The 22184-nt window shown below is 42.2% G+C and overlaps 1 protein-coding gene across 1 annotated transcript in view; it reads left to right on the plus strand.

Moving 5' to 3' along the window:
- PRIM2 (DNA primase subunit 2) overlaps positions 1 to 22184 on the plus strand; it is a 304354-nt gene that overhangs the window by 14679 nt on the left and 267491 nt on the right. Inside the window, exons 3-4 of the mRNA XM_082251382.1 lie at positions 4516 to 4607; positions 11944 to 12064. Of these exons, the coding sequence (XP_082107508.1) occupies positions 4516 to 4607; positions 11944 to 12064 (213 nt within the window). The remainder of the gene's footprint in view (positions 1 to 4515; positions 4608 to 11943; positions 12065 to 22184) is intronic.

Raw genomic sequence — 22184 nt, forward strand, 5'->3', positions numbered from 1 at the left:
GCATTTCTGTCCTGGGGTATCTGGAAGATATCCTGATTCGGTCCGCGACCAGTCAGGGCCTGGTGAACGACCTGTCCATCACTATGCAGACTCTGCAGGAATTCGGCTGGACGATAAATTTTCCAAAGTCAACGTTGTGTCCGTCAGTTCGTCTTCCCTACCTGGGGATGATTCTGGACTCGGTTCAAGCAAGGGTCTTCCTGCCTGAAGACAAGCTTCGGACACTTCAGTGCGAAGTCAGGTCCCTCAGGGACAATCAGTGCTCGTCCCTCCGGACGTGTATGAGGTGTCTGGGATTGATGGTTTCGGCCTTCGAGGCGATATCCTTCGCCCAGTTTCACACACGGGAGCTTCAGGCGGAGGTCCTGGCCAAGTGGGACAGGCGTCCGCAATCTCTGGATCTGCGGCTGTCGTTGAGCCATCTCACCCGAAGGGGTCTTTTGTGGTGGCTCCAGTCCCCGGCGGTGTCGGGGGGCAAGTCATTTCGTCCTTTGTCATGGACGGTGATCACCACGGATGCCAGCCTGTCGGGCTGGGGTGGTGTTCCGGGCGTTCTGTCCGCCCAGGGAACTTGGTCAGAGGAGGAATCCTCCCTTCCGATCAACATTCTGGAATTGCGAGCGATCTATCTCTGTCTTCTGCGTTGGACGGACAGGCTTTGGGGCCGTCCAGTTCGGGTACAGGCGGACAATGCCACAGCGGTGGCCTACATCAACCACCAAGGGGGCACCAGGAGTGCCCGAGCGGCTCGGGAAGTAGTCGACATTCTGTCTTGGGCCGAGACGCACGTCCCGGCGATATCTGCAGTTCGCATTCCGGGGGTGGAGAACTGGCAGGCGGATTATCTGAGCCGCCAGACCCTGGACCAGGGAGAATGGTCCCTTCACCCGGATGTCTTCCAGATGTTGTGCGCGAAGTGGGGGTCCCCAGATGTGGATCTGTTCGCGTCTCGTCTAAACAACAAGGTGGAAAGGTTCGTGGCAAGGACGCGCGATCCTCGGGCAGACGCTTCAGACGCGTTAGTGGCGCCCTGGCATCAGTATCGCCTTATGTATGCCTTTCCCCTGATTCAGCTGCTGTCCAGGCTTCTTCGCAGGTTAGCCTTGGAACCGTACGCGGTGATTCTGGTGGCACCGGACTGGCCTCGCCGGTCTTGGTACGCAGACCTCGTGAATCTGGCGGTCGGCGCTCCGTGGCGTCTGCCACTTCGAGAAGATCTCCTGTCTCAAGGACCGATATTCCATCCTGCTTTACAGTCGCTGGCTTTAACGGCCTTGCTGTTGAAATCCAGGTCCTGAAGGATAGGGGTCTTTCCCCTGAGGTTATTCCCACCTTGATCAAGGCTGGGAAGGCTTCTTCGGGGAAGATTTACTACCGTACTTGGAAGGCTTACTTTGCCTGGTGTGAGTCCAGGGGGTATTCCCCTCGCTCGTACTCGGTGTCGAGAGTGTTGGCTTTCCTTCAAACGGGCGTGGACCAGCGTTTGGCGTTGGCCACGATTAAGGGTCAGATTTCTGCGCTGGCCGTTCTCTTTCAACTTCCTGTGGCGTCTAACTCTTTGGTTAGCTCCTTTGTTCAAGGGGTGCGACATTTGGTCCCTCCTAGGAGGGAGCCTTTGCCTCCATGGGATTTGAACCTTGTTCTGTCCGTGTTGCAACATGCTCCTTTTGAAAATATCAGGGAGATCTCGTTGTCTATGTTGTCAAAGAAGGTTGCCTTTTTGGTGGCGATCACTTCGGCTCGCAGGGTGTCGGAGCTGGCGGCCTTGTCCTGCAAATCTCCGTATTTGGTGATTCACTTGGATAAGGTGGTCTTGCGACCTAACCCGTCTTTTCTTCCGAAGAGGATCTCGGAATTTCACCTCAATGAGGACATTGTCTTGCCTTCGCTTTGCTCGAAGCCTAAGCATCCGAAGGAGGTGGCTTTACATTCCTTGGATGTTGTTAGGGCAATCAGGGTTTACCTGTCATCAACTAAATCCTTTCGCAAGTCGGATTCTCTCTTTGTCCTTCCTGAGGGACCTCGGAAGGGCATGGCGGCGTCGGCTTCTACCATCGCCAAATGGATCAGGCAGACCATTGAGCAGGCCTATGCTTTGAGGGGGAAGGTTCCTCCCGTGCCTGTGAAGGCGCACTCTACCAGATCTCTGAGTACGTCTTGGGCCTGTCATCATCGGGCTTCTGTGGCCCAGGTGTGTAAGGCGGCGACTTGGTCGTCCATTCACACCTTCTAAAATTTTACAGAGTGGATGTTCAGGCATCGGCAGATGCTTCTTTTGGCCGTAAAGTTCTTAGTGCGGCGGTGCCTTAGGGTCCCTTGTTTGGGCCCTTGGCTGTTGGGGTGTTTTTACCCCTAGGTTACTTGTTCTTTCCTGGGATGTTGCTCCTGTTGAGCACGTTTTCCTGTTGCCCAGTTGGTTCTCTTACTTTGGTAAGGTTCCTTTCTCTGATGTGGGTACTGCGTTGCTTTAGGCGTGGCTGCCTTTTTCCCACCCCTCATGTCTACACTGCTATGGGACGTCCCCATTAGTGACGAATATGAAGAGGCGGCGACTGTTGGAGGATGTAAGAGAAAACAGAATTTTTGTAAAATCTTACCTGTAAAATTCCTTGCTCTGAGTCCTCCAACAGTCGCCGCCCCCGCCCCTCTTTTGGGGTTTGTTTATGTACTCTACTGCTATGCTACTGAAACTGAGTTGGAAATGCAGGAAGCAGGGAGGTATGGACTGAGGGGACCACCCCCTGGGGGTGGGATATGCTAAAAGCTTTGATATATATATATATTCTGTTGCCTATCTACTCCTACGGAGCAAAGGTCAATAACCCCATTAGTGACGAATATGAAGAGGTGGCGACTGTCGGAGGACTCAGAGAAAGGAATTTTACAGGTAAGATTTTACAAAAATTCAGTTTTTTCACTTTTTTTATTTTATTTTTTATAAGTGATCACATTCCCTCTGTTCTCAGCTACATAAGAGCTGGGGAGAGTAGAAGCAGCAGCACACTGAGCTTCTCAGTGAATGGCTGTGCAGGGGCAGCGTGTCAGGACAAGTCTAATCATTGGTGGAGACCGGAGAACACACTTAGTTCCCAGCAAAGTTAGATAACTGACCACGCTGTGCTCTGTTGCTTAGTGTTGTTCGAAAAGCAGAGGGACTGGCAGGAACACCAGGGATCTTACCTCAAGGAAGCAATACAAGGAGAGCAGGATACTTTCTCATACATGGTACAGCAGGCACATATCAGGAATATGAAGTGTTGGGGAAACAAACACTTTAAAGATGGCAGGCAGTCAAATGGCCGGGGTTGCATTCACTGCCCTGCAGCAGCACGTATGCCCTAGGCGTGTTTATGTCTGGTTGAAAGGCGGGGAATGTCTTCACCACCTCTAATCTTCTATTGGTTTGACAGCTTACCTGCTGGATAGTTCAGACGGGTTTGGACTCCCTTCTGAATTCTGCTGAACTCATCACTGGATGTGACTAAAGCTTGTAGGGATTTTTTCCCAAATCATCCTCCAGGACGGTCGCATGAGAGATAGGCTCCTCCTCCTCCTACAGGAAACAAGCAAAGAAAGAAGTTTAAAAGCTCCCCACCCACTATTTCCCTTCCATTCTTGTGTTTCCGGCACTCCTGCAGGCACATGCACAGAAACTCCCATTTGTCATTCCTAGGACGTGCCTGAGAATGCCTCACAGGACTCTCACTGGCTTCAGCAGTCAAGGTGGTCCCGTGCCAAAAGTGGTTGAGAGGGCAGAGGAGGATGTTTGCAGGTCGCTTTAGGTTACATCCTCCCTCCATGATTTGCGACCTTCGGTTCTCCTTACCACCTACCTTTCCTGATATGACTGCCTGTATGGCGAGAGCTTGCACAGTGGTAAGGAAATCCATCTGGGGAGCTCCAGTGAGAAGTGATGTGCCGTCACAGGAGCTCCTTAGTAAACACGGCCAGTACAAGAGGGGGTGTGCATGCCTGCCAGGGTCCCTCCAGTTTGCTGGCTGAATTGGACAGACGTCACTTCCATTGCTGTTCGTAGGTGCACAGGCAGTGACCTTGCTGGTAACTGCCATTTCCTGGGGAGGTGATGATGTGTGGCAGTCATTTTCTTGTGACCTAACCCTACCTCTTCAGGGTGGGACAACTTCTGCTTTAAATGAATTAATCAAATATAGGACGCAAGCAAGGGGATCAACAGTAAAGCCCAAAAACACATAACAAAAATAGCAAAACAAATTCCCAAATACCATCCCTCCCCCCCAACACCAGAGTTTCCATTATAGCTGACAAGTGTAGAAAGATGTACATTGTTGTACAAAATTCCACCTCTGCATGTAGTGTTGGAGAATGGAGAACAAGTCTAAAAAAAATATGAATATTAAGTGTCTTGTGTTGGCAGAATCCTTCTGAAAAGTCGAAAGGTTGATAACCAGAGTGCAGCCATATATGGTGTCATAAGCAAACAAGTTTGAGGAGTCCTAATTGATTTGTTAAATTTTATTTTGTGTTTCTATGCAGTCTCAACAGAACGACATCACTGATGAAGACTATGATAAACGGAGAAAAGATCATATATCACATTTTATTCTACGCCTTGCATATTGCCAGTCGTAAGTAGTTGTACCTTCAAAGCTTAGCTTTTTTTTGTGTTTAATTTGTCAAAAAAGGACTGAATACATTGATTTCTCCACTGAAACCAACATTCCTTGATGCATTTTGGTTTGTTCTTGTTCTCGTTGTATCTGTAGTATCTGTAGTGCGTTTGAGTTAAAACCTTACTTTACTACCTATTGCACTTTCAAGCACGTGTACACCCTTCTGCACTGATTTGGTTCACACACTTCTCTTACCCTTTGGCTTCCCTCTCTCCCCCCTCTAAAATATCAGCCCTGCTCTACTCAAATACTTGCTTAGCAGTGGTGGCCCATCCATCAGGGGCGCCGCCCCCCCCCAGCCATGCGTCCGGCCCCCCTAATCTACATGCAGGGCACCGGATGCATGGATTCCAATGAGGGTTTTTTTTTTTTTTTGGAAAAACGTGATTATAGCCAGAAGCTCTAATAGACTTCAAAAAAGGAAGTGGGTCCTGAGACCTGTTTCCCAATTGGCCAAAGGAGAAGGCATTTTACTGGCAGAGGAGGAGGGATGAGAGGGCTGTTGAGAGAGGACATGGAGGAGACTGAGGGGAAAGCCGTCGCCGCCTGTCAGTCTGGAGAAACAAGGTAAGTGAACTGGCGCCAGGGGGGTGGAATATGGTGTGAACTTGACTCTGGCGTGACGTGGTGGGGTCCGTGGCCAGGTCCATCTGACACCCCCCCAACCAATGTATCACTAGCCGCCACTTGCTTAGGCATATACTGTCCTTTTCTTGCCTAACCCAGCTACGGCATTTGAAGCTCAAGCTACAATATGATACAGACCAAAACAAACCATAGTTATCTATTAGGAGTATACCTAATTGTAGTAACAGACATGGGTGATCTTTTACTAACTTGGAAAACATGATTTCTCAGCTTTTCCATGGTGATAGCACCAATAAAATAGGGTAAACTTGCCTTCAATCCTTACTACTAAAATATATTTTCTCTGTGACCGGTCCAGCACAGCCTTTCATCCAAACTGTGCCAAATAGCCAGTCCATGTATCCACAATCCAAACTCCATTAGCGTCAGTTCATTACATTCATGGCTTCCTTTACCTAGAGCAGCTTCACAGTGTTTTTTTATGCCTTTTCAAGAACACTTGTCATGAGAAAAATGTGAAGGGGTCATTGCTGTCCTGTGCTTCTGTAAAACATGGTGACACCCTAGCTTCAGTACACAAAGCCATTGAAGTTGATTTACCAATGGAGGAGAGAATGTTCACTTTAGAAAGAAAAGCTATGTTTACTTGTTTTATTCAGTCATGTGAAAAGCATATAGTTGGGTATTCAAAGTAAACGCAGCTACTATCTATTTAGTGAAGATTCTAAACAATTTGAGTCAATCAACCCCATTAAACCAGAATAAGCATAAAGAAAAGGACTTATGATTTCCAAATAACTTTATCGATCTGCACACTTGCTTTTGGGCAGTTGCCAAAAGAGAAGGTGCCCCATATTTAGGATTAACTAATCTCTCCTAAAATATGGTCATTTTATTTAAAGCGGTAGTATACTCCGCTATTTGACTTTTACCTGCAGGTAAGCCTATAATAAGGCTTACCTGTAGGTACAATTAATATCTCCTAAACCTGCACGGTTTAGGAGATATTCGCCCTGCATGCAGCCGCAGACTTCAGCGGTGCATGCGCTCTGAAGGTCCTGCGGACCTTCAGAGCTCCTTGCCGGTCTTTGCCGGAAAGTGAAACTCCCGCCGTTAAAGTGATTCGAACCAATGTAGGGAATAATATGTTTAATCATGCACGGTTATGTATTAAGACAGTGTGGTTATCCACAGCATTTATGTAGCACTGACACTTTTCCCAGTGCTTTTCAGAGGGCGCAGAAATGACAGTAGTCCCTACACCGAGGGAGCTTACAGTTTGTTTCTACTACAGATGCTCACACTGTAGGGTTAGTTTAGACAAAAGCTAGCTATTTTTCATCATGGGGGGAAGGAAATCATCCAGATGAAGCCCATTCAACACAGAGAGAACATAAACGACTACATACAGCAAATGTCATGGAATCCAGCACTGGATCACTGTTTGACAAAATTACCAACCACTTATACATTGTGCTGTGCAGTCAGTACTGAAATAATGAAGATTAGTTTCTGTGGATTTCATCTCAACACACATGATTACAGTTTTAGTTGGCAAAAAGGGAAACCTGAAATGTATGGAGTATTGGTTGTGACTAGTATGTATGTGAAATATATTTCTCCAAAACATGAACAGAAATTCCTGTATATTTTCCTGTTAGAAACTTTTAATAGTGATGTTAATGCACACTAAAAGTTATTATGTGAACATTTTCTACTATTTTCCTACATAGAATTTACAAAAGGTGTATTTTTTTTTTTATGAAGGATGAAAAGTAAAAGATCAGTTTGTTAAACGGTTGCACTGCCAGTTTCAGTCACCAGATGGCACATGTGTGGCTTAAGTCAGCATTGCAGTCTGCAATATTCACAGTACATTGTATGTTTAGAAATATGATTATTTTGTCATCTCTCTCTCCTCATTGATGTGTAAAAAAAAAAAAAAAAAATTAAGTTGAAAGCTTAGTTTGTGTTATAAAAACGTGGGCAACATACCAGTATGTTTGTGTTTTTTAGTATATTTTAGTTTTTTTTTTTTTTTTTTTTTTTTGAAGAACTAACCTGTAAGGATAGGTTCATATATCTGCAGTTGAGGAATGTGTGGGAGTCCCGGACGAGCAAACGTGCTGCACTTTAGCAGACTCATGGTGGTGCCAATAATTCTTAAAAGCATCCCTTGCATTGGCCAAAGTGCTGTGTTTTTGCTCAAGCCAAATCACAGGGTGCTTAGTGCAGTGTGATTTAAAAAATAAAAAGGGCCACAGACTTCTTTCCCTATGTTTTCTGCAGGTAGGGCAGCCCACCGAAATGAATGGGCTGCACTAACTGCAGAACACAACCGCACAGATCTGAACAGAGCCTTACACAAACAAAGTACGGTATGTTAAGAATTTTTGCTTTTTTAGCTTATAGACATAAGAAAAAGGAAAAAGGTGCAGCACTGGCACATTACACTTTTCCTAAAAGTATTGTATAAGTATGTATTTACTGATGCCAGTCTAGTTGATAAATATGTTTAAATTTTCTTTTTAGGTAAGGAAGTAAATTTATTTAACGCTTGAGTAGCCTTTATTAAATCTGGCTATTGTCACATGGATTGTAGCGGTAGTCTCATATATGCAAATAGCAACTTTTAGAAAGCTTTGGGAGGGTGATGCTGTAGGTTTATAGGATTTATACAGTTAGAAAACACTCTCCTATGCTCACACTTAACCCTTTGATCACCACTTTGTTAACCCCTTCCCTGCCAATGTCAATACAGTAACAGTGCATATTTTTAGCACTGATTACTGTAGTAATGTCACTGGTCTCCCCAAAAGTGTCAAAAATGTCAGAGGTCCGATATGTCTGCCACAATGTCGCAGTCCCGCTAAAAATCGCAGATTGCCGCCATTACTAGTAAAAAAAAAAGTTTGTAGATGCAATAACTTTTGCGCAAACCAATCAAAATACACAATTTTTTATTTTTTTTACCCAAGATATGTAGCAGAATACAAATTGGCCTAAAAGAATGAAAAATTTTAATTTTAATTTTTTTTTTTTTTTTTATTCTGAATTGTCGCTCTTTTTTTGTTTATAGTGCAAAAAATTAAAATCACACAGGTGATCAAATAACACCAAAAGAAAGCTCTATTTGTGAGGAAAAAAGGACATCAATTTTATTTTGGTACAATGTCGCAAGACCGTGCAATTTTCCGTTAAAATAACGAATCACAAAAAATGGCCTGGTCATTAAGGGGGCAAATCCTTGCCATCCAGAACTGCTTAAAAAAAGGCATATTGTGGCAAAAACTCACTACAGGCTTTTCTGCAGATTCTCCATTGAAGTCTATTGAACCAAAAAAGCAAAAAAAAAAGCACCATTTTGCATTGAGAAAAGTCCTTGACCCTTTCCAAATACACAGCTGCTGAAAAAACATAGATGTGATTGTGTCCCATAGGAAACCATGTTAAATGAACTGTAGTGCGTTTCTGCACAAATCGCCAAAAAACGCATGGGTGTAAACCAGGCCTGAGACATTTATTAGCAGCAGCGTGCTTTTTTTTGTATCACCTGTCATAATGGGGTTAAAAAAACTAAAACTGGCCCTTATGGTACAAAAAGTGCAGATAATCACTAGTATAAGGAGTTAATTTATACTGGAAAACAGTGAAAGTAATAATATATATTATTTACTATATATACTCGAGTAGAAGCTGAGTTTTTCAGCACATTTTTTTGTGCTGAAAACTTCCCCCTCGGCTTATACTCAAGTCATAAAAAAATAAAAGTCCCGCGCATGCGCCGCCACTCGGGAAAGGCCGTATACGTTTGGCTATTCCCAGGAAAAGCTGAACGTATAAGAGCTTTCCCGAATGGCGCCGCATGCGCAAAGAGGTGTTGGCGTCGGGCGGCGCCATTTTTAAATCTAAGGTGCCTGGGGAACAGGTATGTGAGACTGCAGATTTGGCCAGGTTCTGTAACCGCTATCCTAATATTGAGCTGTGTATTATGAGGTAGCTGAGAGAGACTCTATTAGAAGTGGTGGTGCCATTGTTGTGCTTGTGCAACTGGAAAAAGAGGAAGAAGTTACAGGTCCTGTAATTGCTCCTTTATTCCCATACCATGTACCATGCCCGCAGCACTGCATCTCCTGTAGTATGCCCGCAGCCCCGCATTCTCTTGTAATATGCCGCCTGCAGCCCTGCATTGTCCTGTACCTTTACCATGCCCACAGCCCTGCATTCTCCTGTACCATGCCCACAGCCCTGCATTCTCCTGTACCATGCCCACAGCCCTGCATTCTCCTGTTCCATTACCATGTCCGCAGCCCTGCATTCTCCTGTACCATTCCCGCAGCCCTGCATTCTTTTGTACCATGCTCACAGCCCTGCATTCTCCTGTACCATGCCCTCAGCCCCTGCACCATGTCCGCAGCCCCGGTTTTGGGTCTCGTGGTGGTCCAGTTAGGTCCAGTAGCTGCTGCATTTCACACCCTAGGCTTATACTCGAGTCAATCATTTTTCCCATTTTTTTTGTGGTAAAATTAGGGGCCTCGACTTATATTCGGGTCGGCTTATACTCGAGTATATACGGTATATCATATGTATAATAATAAATACACCTAGAAGTAGGATCTATGGGCATTTCAACTAGGAGTCAGACATGAGGTTATATGAAGGGTGGAAGGGAGATATAAATCCGGAGGATTTGGCTGCTCAAAGACCAGGCCCTTTTTCGCGATTCGACACTGCGTGACTTTAATGGACAATTGCGCGGTCGTGCGATGCTGTGCCCAAACAAAATTAACGTCCTTTTTTTACCACAAACAGAACTTTATTTTGGTGGTATTTGATCACCTGTGCGATTTTTTTTATTTTTTGTGCTATAAACAAAAGAGCGACAATTTTGAAAAAATAATATTTTTCACATTTCTTTTATATGAAATTCTCAAAAAATGTTTTAAATTTTAGGCCAATTTTTTTTCTGCTACATATTTTTGGTAAAAAAAATCGCAATAAGCCTATTTTGATTGGTTTGGGCAAAAGTTATTGCGTTTACTAACTACGGGAAAGATTTATGTCTTTTTTTTTTTTTTAATACTAGTAATGGTGGCGATCTGTGATTTTTTTTTTTTATTTTTATTTTTTTGCGGCGGACAGATCGGACCCCTAACTGATATTTTTGACACTTTTGGGGGTACCAGTGACATTACTACAGTAATCCATGCTAAAAATATGCACTGTTACTGTTAAAATGACACTGGCATGGAAGGGGTTAACAGTATAGGTGATCAAGGGGTTAAATGTTTCCTTATAGGCGGGATTCTAACTGTGGGGGGGGGGGGGCGTGGCTTGTGACGTCATGACAGAGGCATGTGATCCTGTATAGCAGGGTCACATGACATCTGTGATCACTTCAGGGAGAAGTACGGACGGCTGTGTTTACATCAGCCGTCTGTCCTTCTCTGTCAGCGGCGGGAGATTGCGAGTGGCCGGCGGCCATTGGAGCTGCCTGCCACACGCATTCGCTTCCCCGCTGACGAGCGGGGGCGGAAGCGCCTCCGGCGGCACGCGATCGCCCCCTAGCTCCTCCCAGGCCAGGGTCGTACATGTACGGAACTTTGCCTGGGAGAGCCAGACTGCCGCTGTACATCTGCGGCGTGCGGTCGGCAAGTGGTTAAAGTAGTACTGAAAGCTGAGACTTTTTTTTTTTTTTTTTTCATGGAATTGATCATTTTAAATATAATGTGCAATACTGGTAAAAGATTACTTTTAAATGTAATTTTAATTCCTATTACCTCCTAACTATCGGCCTCCACCTTCTCTGGGTTTAGATACTGATCTTTAAAGTGATTTTTTTTTTTTTTTTTTGTTTAACAAAAAACATGTTATACTTACCTGCTCGGTGTAATGGTTTTGCACATAGCAGCCCTGATTCTCCTCTTCTGGTGTCCCCCATCTATGCTTCTGGCTCCTCCTGCCTTCCTGCCCCAATAACAAGCTGCAAAGTATAGTATAGAGTGCCCCTATAGCAAGGTAAAAAAAACTTCTGCCTTTAGAACCACTCAATTCTTGCCCAGGACTGCATGTCCCATGGAGCATTGCTCCTCACACATTTACAAGTTCTCAGGCACTTACTGACATGTATGGATGGTGTACTGAGCTGTATGTGTGCTTCACTGTATTTTCTGATATGTAAACAAATAATACATTCTGTATGCAGGCCAACTAATCAATTATGAAAATAGCCTATCAATTAGTTGTCGATTAATCGATTAGTTGTTATGGCCCTAAATTTGTTTGCATTTTTTTTTTCTTATGCACAGATCGATGGCTGGCCTTTTTTATTTGGCATTGTCCGCAAACATTTTTTCATAAAAGTTGTTCTTTAACCCACTAATAAGCCTAGGTTTACCCTGATTAGCCATGTTAATGCCTCACTTTCCTTCTCATCTTCGTCTTGACTATTTGTTTTTAATTGTATATACTACAGTATTTGTTTTTGTAGCGTCATATAAAAAAAATTTACAGAAAAAAAGATCCTGTAATTTTTTGTAAGCATATTTGCTATGCTTTGTACTTAGTAACACAATTTAATTTCTGTCATATACAGGTCAGATTACAGAATAAGATCAGTCCTAGTACTGGTGTAAGAGCTGAATTCTAATAAAATTTTGCAGTTAATAGAACTGACTTGGCTTTGGATCATTTTCTTTTTCAGTGAAGACCTAAGGCGATGGTTTATTCAGCAGGAAATGGACCTGTTTAAGTTCCGCTTCAATCAGTTACAAAAGGATAAGGTCCAAGAATTTCTGAAGTACAGTGGTCTGGAATATCTTGCTGTAAGTAAATAACCTGTGTCAAAGCATCGGTGAGGAATTGTGCCTGTAAGAGATAACTATATCCAAACATGCATGTAGGGCCACGTCGTCATTGTTGCTGATGTTTATGTAAATTAATGTTCTACCTCGGCAGTACCCTGGAAAAACTAACCTTTGTGCTGCTTTTCTCCTGGAAAAAAAAACTGTATACTATATATTCTGTGCCTAGGTACTCCTGTTCCTTTTAGTTTTTTTTTTTTTTTTTTTTTTACCGAATGAGATTATTACTGTGCCTCTGACTGCTAGTCTCATGAGATCTGGCTATGTCACTCTGTGCTGCTCAAAGTTCTCCTTGCTGGAGAGAGAACTATACCTGAGGTCCTATAGACAAACATGCTTCTGCTTCATTCATTCTTTGGATCTGTGATTTCTGAAACTTTTCTGCTGTTGCTTGATTATCTATCAGTTATCAGATCACTAATCATCAGGGGGGCATACAGTGCTGTGAAAAAGTATTTGCCCCCCTTCCTTCCTGATTTTATTTTTTTTTGCATATTGGTCACACTTCAATGATTCAGATTGTCAAAAAAATTTAATATTACGCAAAGATAACCATAGTAAATCCAAAATACAGTTTTTAAATGATGATTTATTAAGTGAAAAAAGTTGTCCAAACCTTCCTGGCCCTATGTGAAAAAGTAATTGTATCCCTTCCCCTTGCTAAATTATAAATGAAGTGTGATTAAACACATTTTTTTGAAAAGTTGAGTTAAATTTCAATTGCCACACCCAGGCCTGATTACTGCCAGATCTGTTGAATCAAGAAATCACTTAAATTGAAACTGACAAAGTGAAGCATGCTAAAAGATGTAAAACGTTCCCATGGATGCTATTTTTGCCCAGTCTCTTTCTTAGTGTTGAATCATGAACACTGACCTTAACTGAGGCAAGTGAGGCCTGCAGTTCTTTAGATGTTTTTCTGGGTTCTTTAATGACCTCCTGGATTAGTCGTCGTCTTGCTCTTGCTGTAATTTTGATAGGCTGGCCACTTCTGGGAAGACTCACCACCACCGTTCCAAGTTTTCTCTATTTGTGGATAACGGCTCTCACCGTGGATCGCTGGAGTCTGAAAGCCTTAGAAATGGCTTTGTAACCCTTTCCAGACTGATGCATGTGAATTAATTTGTCTCTCATCTATTCTTGAATTTCTTTAGATCGCGGCATGGGTTTCTTTTAGATCTTTTAGCGTGCTTCCCTTTGTCAGACAGTTTCTATTTAAGTGATTTCTTGATTCAACAGGTCTGGCAGTAATCAGGCCTGGGTGTGGCAATTGAAATTTAACTCAACTTTCCAAATAAATGTGGTTTTAACACAGTTCATAGTTTAGCAAGGGAGGTAATTACTTTTTCACATAGGGCCAGGCAGGTTTGGACAACTTTTTTCACTTAATAAATCCTCATTTAAAAACTGTATTTTGGATTTTCTCCGGTTATCTTTGCATAATATTAAAAATTGTTTGATCTGAATCACTTAAGTGTGACAAATATGCAAAAAAAATAAATTAGGGAGGGGGCATAAACTTTTTGCAGCACTGTATCTCTCATGAAGAAGCAAAGTCCTGATCCTCTGCCAAGATGGCCATTTCTACAGTGCAGACAAGACATGCAGAGTCAGTAATGGGAAAAGATCAGCTCTAGGAAGCTCACAGGCAACACTGGTGATTTGTCCCTTTTGTCTTCTGCTTGCTTATATTTTGGGCACAGCTTCCACAGTCCAGGTTATCTGTGTAATAAGTGACAAAATATGTTTCTTTTGAATTATTATTCTTTACAAAATGACCAGTAAGATTTTTCTTTGGCAAAGGTTGACTGCAAGCTTAATGACAATCAGGTGGTATAAAAGGAAAACTCCTTTGAACACTGTAAAAATCAATACACTGAACTGTGCAGCAAGCTTTGACATCGGCAGGAACCTCCAGACAGTTTTATTGAGCTTAAGCTAAAGCTTAGGTTTAGATCTTACTCTATGAAATTCAAATCGATACTGTACTATTCTTGGTGCTGTGGATTATTCCTAGTATGTCGTGTACTTTTCTTCACCTTTTTAAAAGAAATCTGCGAACTGCTCCTACCTAAGTAAAGAATTGCATTTTAATAGCTATATTAAATGCTTCAAACTTATATATATATTAGGGAGTATTTCTAATCTTTTACTCAAATACATTTTAGGTGCTCATCTGTTAGACATTTTGGTTGTGTTTTATTCTGGATCCCTAGACAAGCACACATTTAATCTCCGTATCTTTGGAGATTTACCCATGACACTATGGGAGAAGCTTACTAAACCTGCAAAGTGTTAAATCTGGTGCAACTGTACATGTTAGAAATCCGCTTCTAACTTCTGCTTGTTCAAATAAGTTTTTACAAAAAACTAAAAAAACTATGCTTTCTATGCAGAGCTGCACCAGATTTTGCACTTTCCAGTGGATCTGCCATAGTGATACACATGAGACCAGCTATGGCAGCAGCCATTTTAAGGTTTGAAAGGTTTGTTGAGAGCCAGCATAAGCACAATGACAACTGTGTATAAGGCATGTCTTTAATGTAACTGTTTTGGGAAACCTTTAAATCACTGGGTTTAGTAGTTCTTTAATCCTACATAGGAAATCTATGTTTAAGAAGATAATGTGGAGATAATTTAGCTCCTAATGAAACCTCTGGCTATAATAATTTACCTCTAATGGGGATAATTTACCTCTAATAAAGCCTGGTGTTAAGTGGACACCAGAAAAACTAAGTTAATTCTGTTTTTTATATTAAAGATAACTTTACAGCCTCTAATAAAATGTTCTTGTTCTGAAGTCTAAAGTCCAGACTTTTAGTAAATGCAGTTATCTACTCCAGAAATATTGACAGGCGTATGATGTTGAATTAAACATTTGGAGAGTGTTTATTTGGAAGAAACCTGTCCTTGAGTGCTTGTTTTGTTTGGGTAAGTAAAAGAGAAATCATAATCTCCTAGATACTGATTTCTACTGAATTAGAAGCAAATGGCTGTAGAGAAAAATTTGCAGCACACACATGCAAATTGGGTACATTTTCAAACTGACCTGTGAAAGAACATTTTTCATGACCTGTGAAAGAACATTGCTTTCTATTGTGCCTGTTCACATTTGTCAGGTTCAGCTGGAGCATGGATTCACTGCGATTTGAAAAAGAATCCGGTCAGTTTTCTGAGCACTACAGTCCGGCTCAGGTGCGAATTCAGGCCCATTGACTTCTATGAGAACACTTCTGAATCGCACATGACATTAAATTGTAAACTGGATAAAATCCTGATGTAATTCTGACCGGATACTGATGCTATGCTGGCCTTATACTAATCAAAATCTGACCTGAAATGCTAAACAACTCCTTTTAAATTAGCTGTAAAAATGGAGCTTCAATTTGCACCGCACATGTGTGAACCCAGCCTTAGAGTATGTGGCTGAGAGCCTGGATGTGGACCCTGATCTTCTGTTTTGTTTTAGAGGGCAGCATAGGGTAAAACTCTTATGCTTCGTACACACGCAACGATTATCGGCCGACCGATCGTCCGACTTTTGTCCAGAGTGGTGTTTTGTTGGTTGGAATGTGCCTAGACTGCACACGAATTTTCTCGGCCAACAAAAATCTACTTCTGAAGTGATGTCATGTACTGGTTTACTTTCCGTGTGTTTTTTCTTCTCTGAGCATACCCAGTCTTGCTCATCAGATTTTTGTCTGCCGAAATCTGTACTGACTGACGGAAAATCGGCCGAAAAGTCGGAGTCGGTTGTCGGAAGCATCATACTAACAAGCCGAAAAACGGCCGATCGGACGTTGGCCGAAAATTCCCAGCCAATAATCGGTGTGTGTATGGGGGCATAAGTCATAAAATAGAGAGGAGCTTTATGGGAGCAGCTTGTGGGTTACCTTGGTTTTAAAAGCATGCAAGGCTTCCATGCGATAACTGTTGGCTGGATTTTTCCATTCTTCTTTACCTGAAGTTTTGGTAGTTGCTCTTTAGGGTCACCTTCTGCTGTGCTTTCCAGCCTATATAATGGTCTCGCACTGAAAAATGTCACTACACAGCACCAGAGGCTGTGTAACAGTATGATGTGAGCAGTGGCGAGTGCTGGCCATATGACTGCATTGACCAATGAACACCCCTTTGAGGCTTGGGTTCTGAAAAAAAGAAGAGTCTCACTGGTCAGCGAGGTAACATGGTCAGCAAGCAATTTCTGCTAATACATCCTCCATCACGGTTTCATGATGTTTGAAAGTGGCCGTACTGTTCTACCAGCTGGAGAGGGCATCCGTAGATATGGATTACATAAGGTACATGCATTGGGAACTAGAGCGGGAACAAAGTCTTTAAAAATGCAGCTTTTAGGATGCCTTAGATCCTGTCTTTAGGCTTTATACAGTTAAAGCACAAAATATGAATGTCTGAGTAGCCACAAAGAGTATATGTCCATTTTGTTTGCAACAAATGTCTTTGCAAACCCAGTTTTGAACTTGAAAAAGTAGCAGTGACCTCATCACTGTGCTGTATATAGCTTGGAAGGAATGCAGATGCTCCACCCACTACAGGCAGCCTGCTGAAAACTGCAGAAGTGTGATAGATACAAGACCAATCACCTCACAAAAGCAAAGAGATCAACAGTGACTGATCTTTATTACAGAACTCCTGCCTGGAGGCAAAGTTTCACACTGGATTACTGCACAGATCTACTGTGGAAGAAATACACAAAACATGCCATGATTAAAGTAAGATTGCACATACCTCTTGTGATTCAACCATATTTTCTTATCCTAGACTTCTACTTTAAGTTAGCCAATAAAGGGTTTCACTTACCTTTCAAACTTCCTGCAATAATTAAATCACACGGTGCAATACTCTACTGCTGACTAAAAAGGGTAAGTGATAGCTAAATAATAGAATAAAATGCCCCTTTGATGGACGTTAAAGCCAAGAATATGAATGTGTAAAAAGGTCTACAGAACATAAATTGCCATCCTACCTAACTAAACTAGGTCCTTTTTACCACAAAAGTTTGGGTTTAGAGCAGTTAATTTCTGGAGAGCTAGGTAAAAGTTATAACCAATGTTCACACCTTTTGCATTTTGTGATGAACGTTGATCAACTAAGAAAACAAGCAGCTGAAATAGAAAACACTAAAGAATTCCAAAATAATGTTTCCAATAAAAAATGGGCATGGCTTTGAAATGTACTGAACAGTCTACACTCAATGGGATATAGTATTTATGGGTTTCTGTTTAATGGACATCACAAAGGAAATCCAGAATAATCCTTGGATCTTTATGAGCCACATTGTGCCACTTCATTGGGTTGGCACTGCTATAAGAAGGATAGTCAGATGCTCTTCTGTGCCAGGATATAGGACAGGTAAATAATCTTTGTTCTGTTGCAGACGAGAAGATGCCTTCTTTCGTTCTTGTTTAGCTGAAATGAATACTGTAGCTGAAATTAATACCATAATATATCAGGAGCCATGTCTGGAGTTGCAATGGAGATATGAGTGGCACAAAGGTGAAAGAATTTGGCAGAAACAGAAAGCACCATCTATAAGACCACGTTCACATCTGTGCATTATAGAATTTTGTCCGCAAATCTGGAACACAGAAAAATCTGGGTAAATTGTGCAATGCATGTTTGGGTGCCAATAATGTTAATGGCACTTTAAACGCGCAAAAGAAGCAAATTCATTTGAATGGAGCCGAAAGTAGCCCATTCAAATTAATGGTACTGCTTCAAAAATGTGCTGAAACCGCGACGCTCTGCCATCGCTAGATGTAAACTGGGCCTAAGAGATTCACCTGTGTCTCTGAATCATTGTGATTTCTCTCCTACTGCTGTATTTCTCTAATATGGGTGTAAGCTGGTAAATCCTTGTTGAAAAAATTAGGTAGAGGCATTGGGAAAGATAGCTTACATTTCAGTCTTTTAGGCTGAATTCATACTGAAATGCAGAGCAGCCACAGCGGTTCACTGCTCTGGCTGCAGTAGGGGGCAGTGTGGTGCCCGATTTCAGCGCATCACACAGCTCCCCTTCTTTTTTTTTTTTTTTATGTACACTTCAATGTAGGGGAGCATTTTACATTACAGTGCGATTCGGTATGATGCGCTGCGATAAAATGCAGCACTAGGCTGCGTAGACTGCATTGCAGTGTGAATGGGACACACACACAAACATATATATAATATATTTGTTTCCTGTGTGCTTCTGCAGTGACAATAGTTTTACACTGCAGTGAAGCATCCCACACTGGCTCTTGTTTAGACAGGAACAAATTGACCTACCAGCATGTGTTTAGAGTACCCAGAGAACAGGGAGAAGACGCAAACTCCATGTAGACAAGTGTCCTGGCCATGTCTAACCCCTAAGCCACTACCAATTAATCCATCATTCTGCCCAGAGAAGGACATCCTCTCAACTCCCCCCTTCTCAAGCACGGAACAGAGTAATCTTCAGATGGTTTAGTTCATCTGAGAGTCTGGTGTTTATGTTGCAGGACTTCCATGCCCTTCACCACCCAGAGATAAAATACTAGATTATTGCATTGCTTACATTTTAAAATGAAGACACAAGGAAACTAAGAATTGTTTTTTTGTTAGTTGTCAGTAGGGGGTGATATTGCTCTACTCTGCCACATTATTGAAATTCACACGATAACTAATAGCTAAACTTTTTCCTTTTCACCTAAAAACCCTATTTTGTTTTTAGGGGGTTTATTTTTTTTATAATCATTGCATTTACCTTGGGAAGTGAGAAGTGTGTTGTGCTATAGTTATCCCCCTAACTCCTGTCACTTGGTCACAAACAGACAGAATTTGTCAGCCTGCGCTGTTTGCAGTTTAAAGTATGAAACAAATTTAATGAATATTTGAAATGCGATCCTGCGCTTCTTTTCTCATTTGGACTTGTATTTGTGTTCCCCCATTTCTCCCCCCATTGGTTGCTTTAGCTAAGATTTGACAGCACATATGAGTAAAGTGCATTTTTTCTTATTTGACTGATTTTTATACATTTGTTTTTAAATAAATCTGTTAAACACACAGTTAGAAAATATTCTGGTAGATAGTAAATATACATTGTAAATTAAATTAGTAAACTATTTTTTCCACATAGCGAGCTTTCCATTTTTCTAACATACAGATTATTTTGGATAATTTTTATGTGACACACTATATTTATTTCCTTGCTAAAATCAACATTGTTACCATGTATATTTACTATCTAACAGAGTATTTTTTAACTGTGTTTGTATATAAACAGGTTTTTTTTTTTTTTAATATGTATAAAAATCAGTCGAATGGGAAAAAATGCACTTTACTTAATTTCCAATGCAGGTGCGTCGTTGCTTGACTAACTACAACATCTGAAAGTTCTTCATATCTTCTCATATCATTTTGAAAAAAAAAAAAACTGACATGAAGCAAAGTGATTCAGACTGCTGATAATGGAACATATTGGGGCAATGTGACATAGTAAGTTTTATAGTAAAATATTTTTCCACATAGTGAGCGTTCCTTTTTTCATAACATACAGATTCTTCTGGATAATTTTTATGTGACACACTATATTTATTTCCTTGCTAAAATAAACATTGAACATGTGTCATATTGTCCCAATATGTTCCATTACCAGCAGTCTGAATTACTTTGCTTCACGTCAGTTTTTTTTCCCCCCCAAAATGATATGAGAGGATATGAAGAACTTTCATATGTTGGTTAGTCAAGCAATGATGCACGCATACTGCAAATTCTCTAGCAATTGATTATTTACTGATGGGCAACACTGATGGGCACAGATTGGCAGCACTGATGGGCAGCATTGGTTAGCACTGATTTGCAGCACTGGTGGGCACTTCTATTGGCTGACCGCTTTTCACTTGATAAAGGGTCTGCTGTGATTGGCCCTATACCCTGTTTTGTGATCAGCCGAGTGCAGCGCGATCAATAGGAGAACTTCTAATGGTGCCCTCCTGGCACTGGAAGCCTGCGCTGTAGCTGTTTTTCGGCTAAAGTGGGTGGAAAGGGGTTAAAGAAACAGATTGGACGAAAAGCGAATGTGAACTGACAAACAATACGTTTTTTGCTTGACAAAATGGCTCAAGGACTCAAGTTGTTAAGGATTCTAGTTGGTGGATGTAAAAAACTGGTATAAACTTCATCCATTTATTTCTTTAAAGAAACACAACTGAACTGAAGAAACAACTGGCCCGCATGTGTGAAAAGGGATACTAGGCCCCGTTCACATCTGATTGTTTTGTAGCTCGAAGCTGAAACACTCAACAAGCAAAATCTTATTCATTTCCAAGGACCTTGTTCATATCTGAGCGTTCTGTTGCTTGTAGCAAAAGGCCTGTTGCTCTAAAAAGAACACAAGCTATTTTTCAGGCAGAATTGAGCATTTTTGTCCCCATAGACTTCAAGGGAAATGCCCAGAAAACATTTAATTTGAGTATTGAATAAGGCTTTGTTTTAGCCTATATTAACTGGTCTCCAAAAAGCCTGAAACTTGAATACACGTGTAAAATGCTTGTAATACTCTTTTAAAAATGCCTGTATACACTTGCAAAAACACTCAAAGCACACACAATGAGTCCTGCAAATCGCTCGGCTCAGGTTTGAATGCAGCCTTAATAGGGTGCCTATATTCTGGATGATGGAAGAATTGAAGGAACAAAGTGAAGCCAAACTCCAATTCACACTTTTAAGCAGTTGCAGCAACATTTTTTTTTCCTTTTGGGAGAAGATCTTGCATAAATAAAAGCTGGCCATTATACGCACCCCTGTCATTGGTAAATGGTTTCTCAACCCTCTTAGATCTACAGGACAGCTCGTTCTGTAACAAAGCAATTGGCTAACTCGCAAGATCACCGGAAAAAAATTATAGAAAGCCTAAAAACAATACTATGCAGCCATCACATCTAAAAACTGGTAAACTGCAATATATTTGTTTGCTTTTAGGTTTAATACCACTTTGTTTATGAACTAGCATACCCAAATTTCTCTTACGTCCTCCGACAGTCGCCGCCTCTTCATATTCGTCACATATGGGGTATTAGACTTTGCTCCGAAGGAGTAGCTAGGCAACAGAATATGTTAACAATAAAGCTTTAACATATCCCACCCTCAAGGGGTGGTCCCCTCAGTCAATACCCTCCTACTTCCTGCAACCATATCTCAGTTTTAATGTCTAGCTTGTCAGGAGTGGCTGGCTCTCTCTGTGCTGGGACTTTCTGTCCCAGACTCTTTCTTCTTTTTAATATTTTGTTTGAGTTTTCTCTCTATCTTTACTTAGCTGTTATTTTTGTCAGCATTAGTTAGTTCTTCGGACGAAGAGGATCATGCGGACTGGGTCTCGGGCTGATCCCCCTGGTCGCAGGTCGTGGGTCAGTGGCTTCCCAGTCTGCCATCGAGCGTTCAGCCAGGTAACGCTCCTGGCACAGTGAACGACCCATCCCTGTTCGGTGCAGGGATGATTGGTGAGGTGGCTACCTCACCGGACGCTGTGCGGTTTCTTAACCTCCATTGTGTGCGTCTTGAATTGCGACTCTCCCTGCCTCATGTGCAGCGGTTTGTTCGCCTGTGCGGGTTCCCCACGCCATGTGAGGTAAGTGTATTTATGTGGAGACCTGTCTGTCTGGGGGGGTCTCAGTCTGGGACTGTGTAACCTGCCTTTAATCACACTGCTTTGTCTCCCTATCTCTCGGCTGCATGCTGTGGGCTGCAAGGGGGGGGGGGAGCTGTATGACACTGTGTGTGTCAGGCTGGGCAGTGTGAGAAGCTGTGTGTTGTGGGGCATGTTTTTTCTTGGCATGTTTGGGCATATACAGCGATCGCTGCGGCGATCTAACATGTATCCTTATATTGGGATGTAATGTGTGTGTTTTTTATGCACTGTGGAGCGGCGTTTTCGGCGCCAAACGACGCCATTTTACCGGCGCCCGCTCCGGCCGCATGGTTTACATGCACGGCGGCCAATTTCTTGTAGCCTCCATAGGCTTACATAGAGCGCCCTGGCAGCATCACTTCCTCTTTCCAGGAACACCGATCGAGGCAGCAGCAGCAGCGGGGTCTCCTCAGGTTT

This window comes from Pelophylax lessonae, assembly GCF_965119305.1.
Source record: "Pelophylax lessonae genome assembly, chromosome: 3".
NCBI lineage: Eukaryota > Metazoa > Chordata > Amphibia > Anura > Ranidae > Pelophylax > Pelophylax lessonae.